We start from the raw sequence: 23,254 nt of genomic DNA, 5'->3' as shown, positions 1-23,254 counted from the left end.
ACAACTTCGCCTTGAAATATCTGGTATGATGTCTATAACAAGGGTCAAAAAAGTATTTTTTTGAGTAAAGGAGATCGTCAAATGGAAAATTTTAAGAAGCTTAAATTTATAATCAATATAAATTATAAGTTTTATAAACACTGTAAAATAGTAGATATATTAGATATATGTACGTGCGAAGAAGAAACAAATATCAAGAAATATATGATATTATAATATTTTATTATTGAAGTATATATGATAATTTTTCAATTCGATCGAATTATACATTTCTCTGGAATTTACACTTACATTTTTTATAATCGTCGGATTATTGATTTTCACATTCACAAGGTAAAACGCATATATTATTTTTGTTAAATACATATCCCTCGTCGCACTTGCATCTCTCCACACAGACCTAATATGGAAATAATCAAATCCATAAGTTAGTTATTAGAAATAATTTATTTTGTTTTAAAAACATCGACAGATAAAATAAAACAAATTTACTTACTTGAATACAAAATTCAGGTGGATTTTTGTAATTATCACACGTTAATGGACAACTGCTTGCACAACTGGAATAAACCGCATTTGGTCCGCAATTGGGTGAGCAAACGACACCTTTATCATACAAATTATTATTTATTTATCATTATTTATTATTAAATTGATGTATTTTATAGAACTTACTTGCGACGCAAAGGCTTAGGATAAAGAAGATCGTCGAACTGCGAAACATGATGAAATAGTATTATGCTGAAATAAAATTGGACTAATGGAATATTATTCTTGCGCTTCAATTTATATTCGCGAGCTTCTTTTGTTTTGCCATATGAATTATAACATTTATTTAAGAGATAATTTTTATACCACGCAATATTTATAAATGTGGTTTCGAAATAAAGAAGTTCATAATTCAAACTTATGACACGTAGCATTTATATATATACTGTTTGTCATGTTGCTGCTTTTAATTGTTTTCTTTATATTAATTATATTAACTTAGCGTTGTGTAAAAGCTGTCAAAGTATTTTTCCGTTTTATGTGCCTACATGAAAGTGGTATTTTTTATTTTGTATAAAACTTTTTATTCTTACTTATAAGTAAGTCATAATTGTGTAAAAAGAAAGGAAGAAGATAAGAAATCGATATAATTCGTAACTGTTTGGTATAGAACAAAAAAATATATTTATACGTATATTAATACTATGTCAGGGAATTCTCTTTTTTTATGTTTGTAATGTTTATCTAATGAATTCTAATAGACCTTTTTTATGTTCGATTCTAGAAATCAAAGGATCATTCGAAAGATTAAGATTTTCTACACGAGATAATTCTCTTCGATTTTTAAACAATCCTTTATTAGTGTAAACATTATTCTTGATAATTTTCTTTTTTTTAGAGATGATATTTGCAAAAAAAAATAAAAAATAATTAAGTTCATACATATAAATTTGTATAAATACGATCAAATATAATTCTTTTTACTGTTTATTTGATTAATCTTTAAAATATCGGTGAGTGGCGCCATCGATAGCACAAATAAGAAAGTTTATACAACGGAAACATTTATTAAATTGGTGTAACTTTCGAAATTAATTTTATTAATTATATAAAATTTCTACAAAAAAAATAAACAAATTTTACTGATATCTATGAAATTTAGCGTTATAATCAAATATACAAAATCGCTGATAAATAATTTAGAATGGATGATCATATATATATATATATAATCAGCATCAGAAAAATATTCTTTCGGAGCTTCCTGCACGCGGATGAAAGAACCAGTTTCTCTTTTTTTCTTTTTCATTCATGCGTGTGCCATTCGGCTCGTATTGTCGAAGCATTTATTTTGACAGCATTGTGTCAGCCAAACCATCGTATTTCCTGTTGCGTGCAGGAATAGAAAATGCAACCCTGTATTTAGGCACGTGCGACCCCCTATCAAGAATTTCTCTGCTTTGTGCGTAAACTTAGTGAGCGGAATTTCATGTACTTCAAAATGCGAGAAAAGGTATAATAAACGTCGAATCATTTGTTTTCATATTCAATGTGTTCAAAGAATGCACGTATATAATACAATATGCCACGTAAAAGTAACGTTGCATAGTTTGCAGTGTTATGTATATATTTCAATCGGTTTCACTTTATTTTTATAAATCAATTTTTAAATTTGTTATAATTATTTGATATTCTGAAAATATAGAAAAAATAATGAAATTCTTTTATCAAACATTTTGGCATTGAATTATATTTTGTTACTTGTATACTTTTCACATTTTTTACTCTCATTTTATTTCAAACGTCGAGGTATTAAAAATTTATAATTTATTATAACTTTTCACGATCAAAATTTATATGAATAATATATGTATTACCTTAAAGTATATGTAATTTTAATTCATAATTCATTAATTCAGTTATTTATACTATAATATATTTTTTATTTTACTTTATATTTAATGACAATTAAGTAATATTCGGATTATTGACAACTGATAATTAATTATAATTTCGTATCATCGAAATATGTTTACAAATAATTCCTTTAAATTTAAATCATACTAATAATTATTATACTTCGTTATTTCTTCATAAGATATTTTTTATTCGTACTTAATTTAATCATAAAAGTAATTCGCTTTGATGTAAGGTAAAATGTGAAGATAAAAGCGGGTTGTCGAAAGTAGCCGAACGTCTTTGGTTGTAGCCAATGAGAAACGCGGAAGTGGCGGCCATCTTGCGCGGTAGACCGTTCGAGTTGGTAGTCGCGTGGTGGCGAGCAATCGTTGATTGTTTCTCAGTACGAGCCGTAGTGCCGAACCGAGTTGAAGTGAGTTCTTGCGCTCTTCGGTGTTTATTTTGTTACTGTCTTCTTGCGTTACTTGTTGACAACGTGTATTTTCTCGACAAATATACATTTTTATTGTTCTGCGAAGGGATATTTCTAAAAATGAGAGGTGTATTAGACAAATAAAAAAAGAAAGACGATCGGAGTACATTTGCATTTGTGAATGCACAAGGGTGATTTTTTCAATAAGTGACAATGACAGTAATTTCTTCATTATTTTTATTACATACGTAAACATGCATCGTATATAAATATTCTATATACACAATCGTATATGCGAAACGTGTGTACATGTGTGTTTGAGTTAAACCAAAAACTGTATTACATTTTCACACGTTTAAAAACATTAGACAAAGTTAATGTATTTTTTAATTATCATTTTTTGTGTATCGTTGATAATGAAATTGTATTTTTTACTTTGAAACTGGTCAACGTTCGTTGCGTGCATTTTACACTTTAATTGTGCTCTCTAGCGTAGATGCAATACCAGAATCATTCCTGTGATTACCGGAAACACAAGACATCGTTCGTTCACCGTCTTCTACAAGGCTTACAACGTTTTACTGTTCGACAAAAGGTAATTACTTTTTCTTTTTTCTTTCTAATGTCTATTGTTACGGCATATACGGCGTTATCGTTATCGTATGATATGTGTCACCTTTTTGTTTATCCTTGGCGCAAAATGCAAATGGCGGTTTTGCGTGGGGAGGATGATCGGTGGGGAAAGACTCGTAGAAGGACGATACAAGTTTTTTCGTCTTGTAGGAAATATGGGAAAAAAGATTCATTTGTTTTTATTTATATTATTATATATACCTATTTCTCTTTTCTCATCTATTTCTCATTTCTTGATATATACTTATATTCATTACAATATTATAGATTCATTATTTTATATGGAATATTTATTATACATAAATAATAAATTATATAAATATAAAATTTATAATAATAATAATATTGTATTTTATATTAAGCACACAAGTATAATAATATATATATATATATATTATATTATTTTATAATTATATATTAATATTATATACAAATTATATATATATTGTAACGTATTATATGCATATGTATATAATTTCTAAGTTTGCTAACTATAAGAAATATTCACATGAACTGCTTGTCGGATTCATATATTCGTTCGTTCGTTCGTTCGTGTGTACCTACAGAGGCGCCAAGAATTGTTTACATTACGGTCACGTATCCGTTCGTATCCGCGCGTCGAGAGTTTAATGCTAAAACCTAAGTCGTTTTCGTTTTCGTGTGTTTTTCGTCGAAAAGATCGGTATAAAACGTAACTGTAATAAGATTAGGCTTGTGTCATTATCTACTAGAGTTATCCATGAATATACATTCTCTTACAATTCGACTTTTTATAAATCATGTCTCTTTATATATATTACTGATTTATTTTATTTTAATAGTAATTCAAGTAATAGAACGAATTTGTAGAGTACTCAAAGTAAATCAATTTTTCGATTGGATATCATTAATAAGTAAGGGTAAAAATATCGATCCTATATCTTGTGATAATTAAACGTCCAATTGCCGTATCTATCGTTGTCCTTGAAAGCAAAGATGTACTCTTATTTCGTCACTGAATGTATCAAGTAGAATTGTTCTTATTAATTTGATTGAAAGAATGAATATTCAAGTACTTGTTAATTTAATTATCGATGTTTTCCAATAACATTCGACTTTCAAGCACATATATCTCGAATACACGATCTTAGATCTATTTGTATATTTATGCAGGATAAGTCAGTTACGATCGGTAAACTAAATAATTTCTATAGTTTTAGTGGTTGGAAAAAGTGTTCAAATAATATTTTTTTACTGTCAAGGAATTATTTATTTTATGGAGAACATTTTCTCTTAAGTAGAGGCATGTAAGAGATTTGAAGGTCATCAATTTATATGCACCTTTGAACCCTTACAATTGTATAAGAATTTACAAACATTGGATTACAAGCAGATATTAATTGTTTCAAATTGACAGTAATGGTACAAATGTTTCTGAAATTAACTGTATATGTTGACGAATAAAATTTTATTTAACAATAAGAGGATATTTGCATTAGATTTAAGAAGAAGACCATTTATATTAGCTGATAGGACTTTGTACTTTCACCTAGGCTTACTCGAGATCGTTTATTTGCGAACGAACGTCCTTCGCATTGTTGTACTTGAACTTTCAATCTACATGCATCGTGTTAAGCGTCTCGTAGACGCTGATCGATTTGTATACGTCTTCGTAATAACAAGTCTTATACGATTTCTCTTTTAAAACACGTAGGTTACATTTGCTAATTTAAGAAAATTAATTTAAATATTTTTCTAATCTATTTGAAGGACGTCAACTCACAATCAGAATTAATTTAACATAAAATAGATAAGATAAACGAAAGAGAGAGAGAGAAAGAAAAAAATACAAGTCGGATTAGAGCTTTTTTTATTTTCAATACTCTCCGTATCTATACTATAATTTTTTCAAACGTAATTAAAATTTGTTTTATTAAATTCTCACGCAGTATAAATATCGAGCTCGTGCTGTGTTGCAAATTCGTCGGTTCGTTGGTCTCTTTTAAAGTTTTACGTGAAACTTACAACCGCAGAAGGTCTCAAACTCATTAACTTACGTGCACGTGTACATATAGTCGTGCAGCGCACACGTTGGATAATAATTCGATGTGCCTTGCTAACGGCTGCACTTGATAAAATATTTTCTTGCGAAACAGCTACTACCTTTTGCGCTTCCTTCTATCTTTTTATCTCTATCTATCTATTTCTATCTATTTATTTATCTATTCATCTATTCATCTATCTTCGTCTAGCATCTAACAGAGAAATATAGAAGATACGTTGATTTACGATCAAACGGGAAACACGAGTTTCGCATACATGGCGGAAAATTCAAATTTTTCACTTAGTCTTTCGTGAAATCAAAAAATAACATTACTGAAAATTTATTTGTAAAATTTTATTGAAAGTATTATAACATATATTCTAACGAGATTTTCATTAAATCTTGGAAATTTTTCGTAAGTTTAATAAATTATTCGAGAAAAAATAAGAAGATATATAATTTAACTCAGTTGCAAAATGTTACGGATTTTTCTTTCGTTCGTTTCGTCAGGGCCAAAACTCCAGCCGCTTTTATTATGGTTATACGACACGGAGAGGCAGCTATTACTGTCTCTCCGAGTCTTTTAAATTGATGTGCTTGTGGTGGTAGATATTTATAGAATATGCAACAACGAACATACAAATATATAATCCCTGAGCTATCGAAACACGTGTTAACTCTTTGATCGGCGCGAGTAAATAATTTTGTTATTTAATTTTGGGTAGATAAGTCTTTCGACGAAATTAGAAACTTTTTTTATCACGTCTGTTGTATTTTCAAAGTAATAATAAAACTTTAGAAATTTGCAGTGCTTCTAAAACCCCATTACTAAGTATCATTATTATTTTATTCGTTATATCCAAAGATTTAATACGAATGGAAGGGTGGGTTGAAAAGTTTTAAGTTTATTCTTTTTCAAAAGTTTTCGAGATTTCGTCGACAAATAAAAGTGAATTTTACCAACAATAAAATTGTTTCTATGTTAGGATTAAAACTTTTCAAACCATTTATGTATATATATATATTTTTTTTTTGGAATATAATGAAAGTGATCAAATAAAAAAAGGTAATTTCACTCACCAAAAAAGAAGACACTAGGATCATTTTGGAGAAAGTTAAACACTGACCCATATTATTAGGGTAGAACTTTCTTTGTTGGCATTTGAACGTCCCACGAAAAGAAACAGTTTTCTATATCTTTCTTTAGTATTGTATATACGTACGTACGTACCTAACGTGCAGAACATACTCGAAGGTTTGCGTGGCACAAACGAAAGAAACGTGGGAGTTTAAAAGAATACTTTCTGCTAATATTCATCGAATTAAACGTTACCTTTTGTTGAGAATAAGACAATTCAATGTTGGTTTCATGATTTGGTCGTGTCGCGTGTCTTGAAACACGAAGGTGGTCCTTCTCTTAAAACTTGTATTCATTCATTTATTCATTCATTCATTATTATTATTACTATTACTATGATCATTATTATCGTTTTGTTATTCCTCGCTAGTTCGGATCATTGGTTTATAAGCGTATTCGTTATTCCAACATTCAACTTCGTATTCATAAGCAAATTTAGTACTTCGAGAATATGGCTTCGTGCTCTTTCGAAACACCCGCATAAATTCGTACATTTAAAATAAGCTTACTGAACGGGCTTCGATCGGAGAATTTTTCGTTACTTCTTCTTTTTCTTTTTCTCGTGTTATGCATATAAATTATCTATACGGTGTCATGTAAATCTTATCTTTGAATGGTTTCTTGGTATGTGTGTTGACTTTGCTAATTTATGTTCTTTTTTTTTTACTAATCTTGTAATATACTTCCAAGTTAAGACGTATATTTTTTTCTTTTTCTCAAGAAATTTTATAATACTTCGCATATTTATAAAATTTATTAATTCTTTTTATTATCAATCTTGTGATAAAATATATTTCGAAGGTGTAGAGATACACTTTTTTTTTTTTTAATTTAGTTTTTAAAATAACGAAGATTTATAAAATTTGTTACAGTATATTTTAAAATAAAAAATAATACTTAGAGTTTTTCGTTGAAATTTTGTAATTTTAGTGTTATTTGAACACTTGTAAAATGGTAAATTTTATATCAGTGTTGTTAGTGGCAAGAATTAAAAAAGTGGTGACGTTCAGACCGGAAACGTCGTCTCGAGCGAACGCCTCTAACTTCCAGTGATTTCCTTTTTCTCTGTCTTTTTCTTTTTCTTTCTTTCTCTCACTCTATTTATATATATATTTCTTTCTTTCCTTTCTTCTTTATCCGATATATCGAAGATAGGATGTACGATATATCTTTCTTCGGTAATGTACCATACGAAACAACTCGAGTAGAATGCACTCATATTCCTTCTGCTCCTTTTCAACGAGTAGTAATAATATCTACTTATGTTACTATCTCGTATTTTTATTCTTATGTTAGTGGATGCTGAAAAGAATAGAGAAAGGCTCGTGAGAGGAATTTGTAATCGTTCGAGTCGAGTTTGTAGCGGAAGGACTTGGAAATTTGATTTCATCTTTAATCCGTTTGTTGATGAATTTTTTCCTTACCAAGGACAACTCTGATATTACTTAATAAATTTTATTATTTGCTCTATCGTTGATAATTATTAGAATTATTAGAATTATAATATTAGAAACAATTTTTCATTTTCGTTACAAGTTTTTATTTCATCTCGAACGTATAGTATTCTGTAAGAAAAAAAAATAAACTTTTAGTATTTACTATATTTAAACTTTGATTAGCATATTTAACGAACCTGGAATCCTTTACGAAATTTTTCAGATGCTACGTAACAAACGATCATAGATGTTATTGGAAAGATTTTAATTAGTAGATAAAATATTTCTATTAGTCGCGTCGAACAACACCATTTTGCTTTTGGATTTAACGACGTTATTATTTTAGCAATTCTATATGGCACCATAGTGAAAAAGTATATTACGGCTAAACTAACTGTAACAAAAAAAGAACAAGAAAAAAATAAAATTTTAATTAGAATTGATCTAGAATTGTTTTGATCGTTATTATCACATTATCTTACGCGACAAACAAAAATTATCTAGATCATTTCGTCGCCATTGTCCCTCGATCGATTTGAGTAAAAACATTTCGTAGAAAATTGCAAAATGAATCAGAATAAGAATTAAGAATGCAAAAACCAAGAGCATGATCGTCGAAGCTGCAAATATATCATCCATATCATCTTCCTCGAAATGTTCGTAAAGATGAAGTTCCATAGCTGTGATCATTATGGACACCAACCAGATAAGAAGTAATCTCTTTATTGTGTTAGATGCTTTTGCAAACAATTCATGTATGGAAGCGTGTCTCTCGCAAGTCCCGATATAATTCTCGATACCGAAAATCACGATCGTTAATAGAGACGAATAAAAACTAATGTGAAAAATGTAGTCGAGATTTATAGGAATTTTGAATTTGAAGATGGATCGAACAATTCTTTGAGATGGTTCGATCATGATCACCATGTTTGAAATAACCAAACTGATAACATAATAGCTCGTTGATACTCGCAAAGATGGATTCAAGGCTACAACCAAGATTATCGATAGATTTATAAAAATTCCTAGAATCACCAATGGCATGTCTATAGCATCTTGGATATATTCAGAAAAAGTTATCGTGATTATGTTGAGTTTTGTAGATTCCGTCGTCATTATTGTAATATTCTTATGCTTTTGAAGGATTCCTGGGTATTTGTGAATATCTTCTGGCAACGTCATTTTCATTTTAATATTTAATTTATACGATAAATTTAATTTTTAAATTCATAGACGTTCCTTTTCGTCATGATCACATGAAATCATCTGACTTCGTTCTAATCAAATTATTTGTCTTGTCAAACTTCAGTTACTATTTAGATAATCCAACGTAAAATTTGAAGCTTGCTACTGTTAGTAGTTCGCGCACCTGGTTGATACTGAACCATCAAGCAGACAGCACTTTACGGGTTGCTCGTTCTTCTTTTTTCACCGATTCCTTTGGGAATTTGACACCCTAGAATATACGTCAAATGAACGTAGTATGTTGAATATAGTGCGCACGCTCCAAACACGCGACTTTTTCATTTTATTGAGTGCTCGTTTTCAAAGGTGTGGTATATTTTTTATAGCATCATATTGTTTATTTTAATTTCATATCTGAATTTTTATTTATATGTATAAAACTCTTTTTTTTTTGTATAATTTTGAAAAGAAAAACAAAGAGAAAGAAAAAGAGAGAGAAAAAACAAATTAATTAGACGACCCAAGAAATGAACGTATGCGCGAACAATGGAAAGTTACTTAACCTTGAAAGTACCATTTCAAGGGTCTTCTCAGTTTGAACGAAGCAACCCAACGTGAAGAGAGCAGAAGATAGAAATAGCATGGTCGGAATAAATCACGATTCATTCTGAGAGCGTTAGCCCTCCGAGAGACAGAAAGAAACAGAGTGAGAGAGAGAGAGAGAGAGAGAAGATGGCAAGGGTAAAAGAGAGATAACGAAAACGGACGACGGAATATCTACGGCTCTTTGCATCCGACTGCATAATGCGAGCTGCAGAACGCAACTTCGACTACTCTGCATCTCTGGCAAACAGCCATTGGTGCAATATTGGCCAGTTCGTGTCTTCAATCAATTTATTTTTATATCTTTCGATCGTAAAATCTCATTCATTCTATCTGAAAAGGTAGCCAGTTTTATTTTATTCTAGCCGATCAGTTCTTTTTTGTGTATTTTGTATTTATTCGTTCATTTGTTTTAATAAGAAATTTCTTCCGTTTTAATATTTTTTTACTTGAAAAATATTAGTATACAGGATGAATAAGTTAAGATCGGATACCTGAATAACTTCTATAATTTTAGTTATTGAACAAAATATTTCAAATAAAAGTTGATTTATGGTTGTGCAAACATGTTTTCTTATATAGAGTTGTCGTCATTTTTTATGCTATTTTGAACATCTGAATAGTATTCCTTTTCAAGAAAATTTCAATGGTCAACTATTGATCATGATCATAAAAATAATAAAAAAATTAAAATTTATTGTAGATGATGTTTAAATAACCGTTGTTTACTAATTTTTTGTTTCTTCTTTTCATATCAAACTGCATCACTTAAATATCTTACCTTAGTTTCTGTCTGTCTCTTTTTTTCTCTTTTTCTTAGGTGCCAGGTGCGAGTTGAAGTCACATTCTTTATTTTTTACCGATTTCGTCGAATTTTCGCTTATTCCTTTTTTCTCTCTCTTCTTTTCCATCGGATACTTTGATGAAGGGCACGCATGGGGCCAAATAAGTGCAGTGGCAGGGCCTAAGGGTCCACAACCGGTTCGTGGGTTCTGGCATCGTTACGATGTAACTTAAGCGTCTGTAGTCAGCTCGAGGGCTTGCTGGATAATCAGAAGGCAATATTATCGTTCGAGAAGAAAAAAGGAAGAAAGAAAGAAAAAAAATGAAAGAAAAAGAAAAAAATAAGAAAGAGAAGAAACGAGTCTTTTCGGTTTAGGCGTAACCCTAAGAAATGATTCTTTTTGTAAAGAGTAAAAATTTATTTTGAAGTCCAATCTAATTCCTTTCCTTTCTTTTTTATTTTCTTTTTATTTTTATCTTTTTCCATCAAAATGTAATTTGATAAAATTCGTTTAATTATTAATATAATTAATAGAGAATCTCATAATTACTATCAGTCATATTTGACCATTATTCATCGTTTATTATTGAGCGCATGTAAAAAAGACAAATGAGAGCAAATGAACTACGTGAGTTCATTAAAAGTCGACCGAAATCGAAGCGAGTAGCCGCGAGCTATGATTAAATGCTTAGTGACCGGGTAACCACGCTTCGACATTTTCCCGTTTCTTTCGATTTCGTACTCATAATACCAAAACGAAATTCTCGCTGGCACTGCAAGATTCTTTTTACTTCTTTTGGAAATCATTTATATAATTATTCGAATTTTTTATACTTATTCTTCTAATATAACTTTTGTTTCATCTATAAAAATAATTAGGTAAAAAAACGCATAAAAAAATATCTTTTGCCTCTTTTGTTTTTTTTCCTTTCATTTTAGAGGTGAAATTTTTTGGACGACGGTAACGATAAAATTTTATGAAACGACATGAAAAACGAAGGACTATAAAGATAAAATGAGAGAGAGAGAGAGAGAGAGAGAGAGCGAGATAGAACCCACAGTCGATTTACAGTTGAACGAAATTATAGGAGATTCTAATGCGTACGTGCGTGTGTGTGTGTGTGTGTATATGAGATACGTCAATCGATAGTTATTGCGGATACATTTGTTTATGAAAGGATGAGTTGGGACGTGACATACTTTATGTGTTCGATATGATTGTTAATTAATCGAAAAAAATATATATTGTAGTTTAAAAGTACCAAATATAAGTTCGAGGTACCGGTCTCTCAGAAATGCAACGTTAGACTCGCTCTTTGTCCTTTATGAATGTCGATCAAATTTCTTTTATTGATTGTTGTTTATATGACTTTCTGCAAAAGGAAATTCTATTTATTATGCATATTATTATCGTTATACATATGTAGCCTTCGGAAAATCATATAAACAACATTTAATAAAAGAACTTTCATGTAGGACGACGTGTCAGTCTAACGGTGAATTTCGAGGGAGACTGTACGTCGATCTTATATTCCATGCTTCTAGACTACAATATTCACTTCTTCGATTTATTAACAATCATTTAAGATATGTCTTATACTCTAATATACTTTACTAATATTTTGGATTGTTTAAACTAAAATACATTTGTTTTAATGTTCCTGATTACCAGCGATGATTTTGAGTTGAAAATTTTTATCTAATAAAATATCAAATGGAAACTGTTTAATATTCGAAATATATTAATAGATATGTAATTTTGAAACAAATGTACTTTGTATTATTCTAACTATAATGAGTTGTAAATTGATTATGATACTAAAAAATATTTAAATAACAGTAAAAACAAAGGATGATAGATAGTTAGACATGAAAAAACCGGGTATTCCTTCTGTTATATCAACATGCACGATTTTAAGGTAAGGATATTATTATCGTCTTTGGTAATTTTATTTGTTATAAATAAGTCTTTCGAGTTAAACTCATTAAATATGTAATTAAGATATAGTAATGGATTCATTTTTAAATTTTCTTCATCGTAAACTCAATATATCAATAGTTTTTAAGGAAAAATCTAGTAAGCGTAACGGTGTACAATTTTAAGAAACATTTACTGTATATATGAATCAATATTGATTATATTTCACATGATAATATGAGTTTCACTACTATCGCGTGTGAAGCCTACGCTATTCTTTTTTTTATCCCTTTCAGTAATTATATATCGTAAGAAAGTAATTAACATTTAAAATGACATAGGAAAAAGAATTAACGAGTTTCTTCCAGACACTAGACAGATTGATTTTCGTCTGGGATTTACTTCGTGTTTACGTTTAGACAGGTTTAGCCATTTATTTAACCGTTTAATGCCGGACTCGTAGCCAGTCATTCCACCTGTTCGACGAGTTCCATCCAAGCTTGACCGACGTGATGCTCGGCTATTCCTCGAATCATCTTACGATAAGGCTTCTTTTCGCGTCTATTGCTTGCACGCGTTCGTGGATGTGAATCGTGGACCGGTATGTCGTGATATATATCGGTATATGTAGTACTTTCATCGTGATTCTACTACCTTCATTCAGAAACGAATGTGGAATGAATACTCCCATTAAGTAAATTTTACAAAATTATGTTGTGTTTGCCCAACGTGTTCATGAAGATTGCCAATAAACCTACCGAAAATATTAGTACAATGCAAAGCACTTTTATTTATTCACATTTATAAACTCCTAACTATTACTATGTATATTCATTGATTCTTTTATCCAAATTTAATATATTTTAATAAAATTATTTATTAATTCGTAGAGTCGTTTTGATAAGCTCGTATAAAAAAAGAAAGACGAGAATTTTCGTAATCCTTAATTAATTGTTTATTCTTTCAGTTATAAGCTGAAATATTTTTTTCATTCTAATATTTCTCATTATAATTTTTTTTTAATTTTAATATTATTTATCTGTGTGTATATAAAACGTGATAAAATGAAAATTATTATTTCAATTAAATTTTTTAACATAGTATATTATAAATGACGTGACATTTAATCTCACCTTCATTCGTACAGGAAGATGTTTGAATTTCAAACTCTCTTTCTCTTTCTCTTTCTCTCTTTCTCTCTGAATGTTTATATGAGATGTTTACAGTGATACGATATTGCAAAAGGAGAACTAATATTGGAGACGTTTCCCGCAGTCTCGTGCTCGATCAAAGATCTTTTGCATTTCTTCGGTAGCACTGTCACGAGAAGGTAAGATTCTCCAGCGGTATATTTTACTGGTAACCAGTCGAACGAGTTTTTCCCGAAGACCGCAAGTACGATGTGCAAGTCGGCAACATTCGATATATACGACACGTATATATTTCGCACATTTCATGGAGATAAATAAGAGAAGGATCGAATAATGCAACGATCAAGAAAGTAACATCTTGTCATCATGATTATTATCGTCTAATTCGAGACTATTTGCCAAAGTGGATATAGTAGAGAAAACAAAAAGAAGAAATAGGAATTTTTTGACTAGCTATGTTAACTTATACGAATGAATACACTTCGACGTAAAGATAGGATTCCGTTATTTTCTACAAGTGGGAAACATTTCTTTTTCTTTCTCTCTCTCTTTTACATTAATACACGATTGGCTTCCTTGACTCGTTGTTGACCGGTTATTATATACAATAACCTAATTGGTAATATTAAAATTTAAATTAACATTATCAAATACAATTAATATTACTTATTGTAAAGACGAAATAAAATTTATATTGTATTGGATTGGATTGCTTGAAATATTGGTGTTAATTTATAAATTGGTAAATAATTAATATAAATTTTCTATAAAATAAATATATCATTTTTATTAAAATAAATATATTATTCATCTAAAAATTCTGGCGAATTATCCGGGTAACCTAATAATAATTTCTTAACCGTGAGCTTAAAAAAACTACTACTCTATTACAGTAAATAATATTATAATAATAACTTTGCCAATTTTATACTTAACAAAATCACACATGGGAGCTTAAGTATACACGTGATCGATCAATAATGTGTTAACATTTGAAAGATTCTTTGACAATTCAACAAAACACACGCTACACTGGATATATTTTTTTTACAATTGGCAGACTACCAAGAATGAAAATAAAAAGAAAATAAAAATTGTCAAAAATATAGTAAACATATAAAATTTGAATATTTCTTTTTGAAAATTTCGTTCTTCAGTGTTTCCCTGAGTCATCGTTTGTATACACATGACACATCGAGTATGCATAATAAATTGACGAGACGAGTGTGAGAAATGTTAGATATATAGTTTTAAGCATCAGTTCACAATCGACTTAGGCTCTCACGTTTCTTGCTGACTCTTGCAGCTATGTGGCCTGTTAAAAGCACGGCTCTCTTCCGTTCTACAAGATGAACTGTCACGTTTCCTAGCACTATCGAGAAAGTCTTACTAGAACACAGACTTCACTTTGTCGGCCTGGATAATTTCTTAGACTTTTTATTCTCTTTTTTCTCCCTTCCATTTCTTTTCAATTCATTCAAATTACTGTCCTCTATTTAATAATTATGTATGTTTTTTTTTGGAATTGATAACAAAGTATCATCAAAGTCATAAAATACGTAACACATGATAATGAACTTGAAATTATTCGTACGTTTGATTCAACATTCAAATTATGTTTTTATCGTTGTTGAAAGCAAGAAAAAGATTTAAAGAGATGACAAGAAGATGGTTCAGAAAGAAAATGTATGGTAGACTATCGTTTATAAATACGTTCGCTTATACCACTATTGTCATTCTGAAGAACATAACTCTGTTACGTTACCACTCGTAACACGTACTGTTTGGCCGTGAAGAGAGAGAGAGAAAAATAGAAAAGATATATAATAGTATTTTATAGCGTGACGATGGTATCTCATTTCTAAAAAATAGTTTTTTTTTCAGATTTGTTAAAAATATATAAATAATATATTTTAGAGTTTATATAAAAAAGTTAGTATTCTTTTAAAAATTATGCGTATGTATATATAAATTATAATTTTATTAATAATATATAATAATTAGTAATGTTATGAAACATTACACAGGACTTCATCAGTCCGGTATGGTCTAGTGGCTAGGATACCTGGCTCTCACCCAGGCGGCCCGGGTTCGATTCCCGGTACCGGAACTTCTCTTTTTTTTAGCCCTTTCTTTTTTGCAGTTTTTTAAACATACCATTTCGTCTTTTGCTATCCTATGTATTTTAATATACTTTTATCATATGATTTATTTTCTATTGCTAATAATATTTTCAGCAGCATTAATATATTTTTTACTAGATATTACATGCAAAAAAATAAAATAGAAAATACTATTTATATCAATGATTTATACAATTTCATTCTTTAAAAATTACATAAATTCCATAAAAAAAATAAAATCGTTATTAGTGAATTATGTGTTAATTTCATTAATAATATATTATACAAGAGAATTATTTTCGAAATATTGTATCATAAAATTCATTATTAATTATTACTTTTTATCGGAAAATTCCATTCTTATCGATACGTTTAAATTCCATGGAAATTATCTGAAATTCTATCAGACCGTTAACAATACTTTTATCAAAGATTCCATATCGGTAGAAGAGAACGTTAATTAAATGAAACGTTCGAAATCGATCGAAACACGTGTCGTCGTTGCCTTGTTTGAAAATGCAATAATCATGGGACATGAGACCGTATTTGTTAGATACGAAGTATATAAGTATATATATATATGTACTTAGTATAAACGTAAACGTTCGAGGTAGGAACTCTCAAAAAGGATTCGTTTCCGTGCAGGAAATTGTCAAGGACTGTCCCTCGAAGCGATAACTACTAACTGGAACGAACGGATGGTTACCTTTTAGTTCTCTTTCAAAGTCGCGAAAGAGTTGCTTAATTAACGATACGGGGAGTCAACTAATTTCATTTATTCATTCATTTAATTAATTTTCTATTTTATAGCTATATATCTTATCTTTTATTTATCGAGAATTATTTACCGACAAATATAGGAAAATTTAATGAAGTAATTTAATTAAAAAATGAAATGCGTTTTTTTTCTCTTGTTCATTAGTAATTTTTAATCGATGAAATCATTGCATACGAAACTGATTAACGACAACTCTATTATCCCGTAGTAATTAATAAAATTCTACCCTTTTTTGTATTAAGAATAATTTAGTAACAAATATGGAAATATTTAATGAAGTAATTTGATAAAATAAAACATGCTTTCTCTCTCTTTCTTTCTATCTCTTTCTTATTAGGAGTTTTGTTTTTAATCGATAAAATATCGAATACAAAAACGATTCACGGTCGCCTATTATCTTGTAAAAAGAATCGATCGATCATTCGATAATCTCGATGTATGTATCTATTGGCGTTTACAAAGCTTTCAATGGAACTCGATTGAGACCCCCTTGTTATCGAGGAAAGGCTTGGCCTATGTTTCGAGAAGAAAGAAAACAATTCTGTTATCGAACGATGTAATCTTTCAATCGAGTTTTAAATCGATGCAAACGATTTTGCAAATTCGTTCGATTACGAGCTTTATCTCGATTATTAGATGTTTTTCATTTTTCTTTTTTATTTCCTTTTCTTTATTCTTTTTTCACTTAATTTTCTCCTTTTCTGATTTCAATGTAGATGATGACGACGTAGTTTGATCGAGAATGCCAATCATCATGGGGCTACAGCAGCAAGCTGCATCCCAGGACACCGTTGATTTCGCCGATTATTTGAAACCGTCTACCCAATACCATCAGATTCATGGGAGTTTATCGCAAAATGAATCAAAATCACCACACAGAGACCATAATACCAGTTTTACCAGCACAAAGGGTTTGCTCAATGGACCGGGTCAAAATAATTGTTTTCTCAACAGTGCTGTACAAGTAAGTGATATTTTAACATGTTAAAAAATTGAAGAATGTTTGGTATGATAGATAGTCGTTTATTTTTCTAACAAAGTTGCAAAAAATATATTTTATAAATAAGTTTTATTAAAAACGATTCACAACATAATTGAGAAAACTTTCAGAACGCCTATAGAATATTTCAATCTCAAAGTTTCATCGTAATATAGCCGCACCATTTGCTTTCAGTATTAACTTACATACTCTTACAATTAGTCTCCTAACTTCTGCAGTTTTGTAAAATTAATTTGTTTTAAGAAATAATTAAGACTGAAAATACCTTTGCTGCACAAATGAAGTTTTTTTTTAATATATAACACATTCAATTTGAAAGTTAATATTTACGTTTTGTTAACAAACAATTAATTTTCTATACAGATATTAAAAAAAATTAGATAGAATACTTATTAAAGTCAATTTTTTATCATTATGTAAGGTGTTCAAATAATTTTGACTAATAGTTTTTATATGCATAATTCGTTTTACACGAATTTACCATTCGTTGACCAGAGACACGTGCGCCTGATGATATGAAACCCGTTATTCGTCTACGTAGTCTAGTGACAAAGCGCAAACTCTACGTTTAAAAAGTCGAACAGTTGTTGACTTACTTTCTATCGCAATCGATTTCTTTTTTTTCTAACTAAACGTGTTACTTTTTCTTTTTTTTTATTTTCTTTTTTTATTGCCATTCACCATTATTTCAATCGATTTATAATAATTTTATACTCGCAGATATAATTTTTCTTCTTTTTTTTATTTATACGGAATTATGTTTTAGGTTTCTTTCTTTTTTTCTTTTTTTGGACAAAAGAAAAAAAAACGAAATGATTTTCTTCATTCGAAGTAGCAGTCACGTAAACTTCAAGATTTTCTTCGATTCTGTTCACCGTTAGTTCGTGCTTGGTAAATATTTCTGTCGTCTTAAGGAAATCTTGGGATAGATGGAATACAATGGTCATGCTTAAAGATTTGTTAGGATTAAAAACATTCGTCTTTTTTGTACTAATTTCGAAGCCGAGCGGAAAATCAAGCAGTTTTCTGCTTATGACATTATGACAATCTGACGAAAAAGTAGAGAAGAAAAGTTGTTCAAATAAAATGTCTTTTTTTATACTGAAAGAATATAAGAAAGATTTTATTTCAATATCGCATACATACGAACATCTATGCATACAAATATTCCAATGTCTTTAATTACATATTCTTTTTTTTTCTCTTACTGAACATACAAATTGTTTCTATGTTAAACTTAAAACTTTTCAACCCGTTCACGTATTTTATTTCAAGGTCACGTAGTAGGATATATACACGTATAAGGATTTTTAATTAGATTGATATTTTGTATTTCTTCGAAGTTGAATTTCTAATTGTCTAATATAAAGATTCGATTATTTATCAGGTAGTATTCGTTGCATGGAGCACGCGTTAGCCATACCGCGTCTTACGTGACACGTGATACAAGTGTTTTAAGTATAAACCGCGTACGCAACCAGGGTGTGGTAACTGCTTTGTCTCGTGTTACGAATAGAAAACGAATGCATAGGAGGTGGTAATTCACCACACGGTTATATCGGTATATAAGCATCAATATCCATCGATTGATTAGTTTGTTAATTTTTTATTGACTTTCTTTAATCATCGATAGCTTTCGAAATATCGAAAATATATTTAATTTGATTTAAGTCATGATACTACTTTTTTTCTTTTATATTTACAGAAAGTATTATTTTGTAAGTAAGAAATATCATTATATAATATTATTATAAAAAAATTACATGCTCATAATAGGTTTTATAGTTTTGCACGATAAAAATTTCACAAAAAAATTAGCAAGTATTTTTTTTTTTTAATCAAAATGGTATCATACCTTAAATAAAAAATTACGATAGATAGAAGATTCGTCGGTAAATGTTTGTTTTAATTTTCTTTTGTCACTGATAATTTTTGAATAATTAAAATAGGTTTTATTATTTTTAGAATAAAAGAAAATGATTGATGACGTCATGATAGATTGAAAAATTAATCATTGAATATCCTTTAAGCATTGATAGATCGCCGAAACTAATTGAGCATTATTTAAATCAATAAATATATTGATGGGTATATATAGATTATGATCGACAGATTCACGAGATTAGATCGAACGTCTCTACTTTCGTATTCAATTGTCGTTTTAAATGTTAATGATAATCAAAACCGTATAGTTACTTAATGAACAAGAACAAGGTATCTAACTTAAGAGAGTTTCATCTCGCATCAGACGATGAATTTCATCCTTGAACGATCGTGCTCGACTCGTTCACTGGAACGTGCACAAGACGTCGTCTGTTAAACAAGCTTTCTGTTACAACCAGTAAATGCAACATATCTATACGTATACACATTACATTTTTCTTTACGAAACACTAACACACTTCTAGCGTAAATATGTCTATTCTTGAGTTTGCATTCTGATAACGTATTATCAACGACAAGACAAAAATGTAGGAATAATGTATCAGGTGATGATTGTGTCATGTTGAATAAAATACGACTTTGTCTACCATTCATGTACATACTTTATGTAAACTAAAAGATAATTTTTTAGGAATGTTACAGCAAAAACGAAAGTGTTACAATAAATGTACGCGATTTAATTTACATTTTTTAAGAACGTTAGTAATGAAGTTAGCAAATACCAGAACATTGTATATTGATTACTTCATTTTTATTGATAATTATGTGTACGAGGGTGGGTTGAAAAGATTTGAGCCTCGATGGAAAAAAAAAAGATAATTTTTATTACTTTTAATTTATTTATAAATTTGATTAAAAATCAAGCAATGAAAATAATAGTATTAAGCCGATATCAGTAGCCGTAATTGCATCCCTTACAATGACGTATTGGGTTGGCAACTAAGTGATTGCGGATTTTGTCGATTATTAAAATAACCGCACTCACTTAGTGGCCAACCCAATATTACACGAGCATAATTAGATAAGACGTAAATAGATAATCAACGTGTAACATAAAATTATAAAAAGCAACAATCAAACCACGTTTTTTATAATGCGAATAATATATGTTTTATTTTGACGTTAAATTAGAGATCAATTTGAAATTCATTCAATCACACTTCCTGAAGATTTAATCGACACCCATTTTGACGTAGATAAAAAAAGAAATCGTCCGAATAATGGATTCATTTATGTATGAAAATACTGTACAAAAAAAAAGAGATTTTTTTTCTTGGCAATTTTAAAAAGAGATCAAAAGGGGTCGAATTATCGATGAAATCCAGCTGGCGGCACGAGACCGAATCGCACCTGACCCAATCTTCTTCCTTGGAGGATTTAGCTTTAACAATTGGTGGCACACGCTGTTGTTGGACAGCGGGAAAGCACGTGCCGTCGCTAGGAAACAGCTGCTTCATGGTAGTAGCAAGGTTGATGCAGATGCAACTTCTTGAACGTCTTAAATAATGAGAAACATCCTACGCTTTACTGATGTCATGAATTTCTTCCGAAGGACGACCATCTGTGCTTTTACGATTTTCTTCATACCTGTTGATCGAGTTATCTGTTTTCTCTTAGTACGTAAAAGAGCTATGATGTCTTTGCATAAAATTCAACTTGACTTGTAGAAAACGTAGAGGAATCAACAGGTTACGCCAAAGTATTGAAACTTTCATTACTAAAATTCGAAGATTTGAATTCTATTTAATTTCATTTAATACCTATATTTTAATTCACATATTGAAAAATTCATTCGATTTATTATATACCTAAAACTTGTTAATACATAATCGTTTAAGGAGTAAGTAATCTTGAGCAAAGAACAAATTGTCTGTTAAATTTGTAGTCAAACAAAATGTCGGCAAACTAAAGTCTTCGTATAATGATAAGTTTCCACGGGTAATAGACGTGTCAGGGTTGGAAGAAGGAATCAGGAGTGCCTTGATGACCCTAAAGGGTCTTAGGCTTAATGTCATAAGTCGCTGGCCCATGAATCCGGGACTCGTTTCGGGGACAATGGAAGAAGACAGTAGAATTATTTGTGGTAAGTGAGTGAGAGAGAAAAAGATAATATAATATAAAGAAAAAGAGAGTAATCGTTCTCAACCCTCGAGGAATAAACGTAGACGCGCATGTTTAATGGCGGATGGAACCTGCTACGCAATTCGGGCTTGGGGCAGCAGGTGTATGGGAAGCGAACTAATTTCTCTGACTCATCGTCAGGTGATGAGTTTGCCTTGTTCAGCAAGGAACCGGAAGTTATCGTTCGCGAAAACTAAACCGTTTCTCTTTCTTCCTATTGAAGAAAACTTTTCCTTGATTATTTTGTTTCTTTTCTTTTTCCTTCTTCATCTCCTACTGTTACTTTTTTACGGATAACGAGATTAGAAATTTATGAAAAATATTTTTAGTTATATTTTAGATCCTGTTATACTTGTCCTTTCTATCTTTTTTTCTTTTTTATAAATATAAAATGAAAAAGTTGTTAAGGGTTGACGTAGAAAATAGCTTTGATCAAAATAAATGGAATAAGGATGGAATAACATTTTGAAGTGAAGTAAAAGTAAACTACGATTTTTTTAAATTTGATGGTCCAGTTTCTGAAAGTAGACTAGCTTATCTGTTTGTCTCGGTGTTATCGATCCTTCTGCGCACTCACGTGAATCTATAAAAACGGAATGCAACGACGAAGGGCTACTCGAAAGATATTGTAGTGGTGTTGTGGTAGAGACCGAGTATACGTACGTAGAGGTAAGAAGTGAGCTAAGATGGTGGGGATAAAGCAAGGGGAGTTTTACGACTGACATGAAGTAGACTCGAGTCGAAAGAGAATGAAAGAAAGAAAGAAAGAAAGAGAAATAAAAAGAGAGAGGGGGAGAGAGAGAGAGAGAGAGAGAGAAGGACGAAGAGAAGTCTTATTCTTTCTTTTATCCTTTAGCGTAAAAATTACATGTGGGAAAACTCCACGATGCGAGACTGAGAAACGTGTACGTTCGATCTCGAGTTCGCACGTGCACTAGTGTTCTTGCCTTCGCTTAGGAATAGGAGCTCATGTACGTACGTGATTCACTAACACCCACGTATCCGCCAAATTGTCGCCTGTTAAAACCAATTTAACTTATCAAGCTCCTTACAGGGATTGACGATTTTTGTCATACAAATATGTAGAAGGTTTCGAGAATAAAATCGTACGAATATTATAATACTATAGTATATGATAGTATTTTATTATTTAGTATTAAATGTGTAAAGGATATACTGTCAATAATTTAGATATGTATAGATAAAAAATATATAAGTATCTACTATATATTTAGTAGAGTTCTAGTATATCTAATATGGTAATAGAATATTATAGCAATTAATATTAGAAACATAATAATAGTGTAGGTGTCATATAATACTATAGATATTTCTAATTTATCCAGATATTAAATATATAAAAATATTTACAATATACACATGATATCATAAATAATATAGCATGTAATATTATAATAATAATACATTAGTATAGCTAAAATCATGGAATACTAAACCAAGTGTTAAATGTATGATTAGCAATTGTTTTCTATTCGACGTTATTCATCACCTCAGATACATATATCTGAATTCTTCGACAATTGAAGTTGTTTATTATTGTCAGTCATGTCCGATTAGGATAGCACGACTGATTCT

General features: G+C 30.1%; 3 protein-coding genes and 1 non-coding gene across 4 annotated transcripts in view; 2 read left to right on the top strand and 2 right to left on the bottom strand.

The window, feature by feature from the left end:
- Nucleotides 1-310: 310 nt before the first annotated feature.
- On the bottom strand, nt 311-744 carry LOC122517055 (venom peptide SjAPI-2-like). The gene is made up of 3 exons (XM_043635381.1): nt 676-744; nt 497-606; nt 311-400 (listed from the first exon to the last, which is right to left on the bottom strand). Exons 1-3 carry the CDS (start codon nt 722-724, stop codon nt 311-313), a joined length of 249 nt encoding a protein of 82 aa, XP_043491316.1. The 5' UTR covers nt 725-744.
- Nucleotides 745-2,735: 1,991 nt separating this feature from the next.
- LOC122516468 overlaps nt 2,736-23,254 on the top strand; it is a 56,336-nt gene continuing 35,817 nt past the window's right edge. Inside the window, exons 1-2 of the mRNA XM_043634293.1 lie at nt 2,736-3,416; nt 17,310-17,557. Of these exons, the coding sequence (XP_043490228.1) occupies nt 17,336-17,557 (222 nt within the window). The 5' untranslated portion in view covers nt 2,736-3,416; nt 17,310-17,335. The remainder of the gene's footprint in view (nt 3,417-17,309; nt 17,558-23,254) is intronic.
- On the bottom strand, nt 8,160-9,233 carry LOC122516063. The gene is made up of 3 exons (XM_043633600.1): nt 8,534-9,233; nt 8,249-8,445; nt 8,160-8,180 (listed from the first exon to the last, which is right to left on the bottom strand). The coding sequence occupies exons 1-3, from the start codon at nt 9,231-9,233 to the stop codon at nt 8,160-8,162; spliced, it is 918 nt and encodes a 305-aa protein (XP_043489535.1).
- On the top strand, nt 15,731-15,802 carry Trnae-cuc. The gene has a single exon. It is a non-coding gene; the product is annotated as a tRNA-Glu (tRNA).

This window comes from Polistes fuscatus, unplaced genomic scaffold, assembly GCF_010416935.1.
Source record: "Polistes fuscatus isolate 324 unplaced genomic scaffold, CU_Pfus_HIC Scaffold2, whole genome shotgun sequence".
NCBI lineage: Eukaryota > Metazoa > Arthropoda > Insecta > Hymenoptera > Vespidae > Polistes > Polistes fuscatus.
Note: the sequence above shows the minus strand (reverse complement) of the source record. Positions and strands in the feature narration are given on the sequence as shown.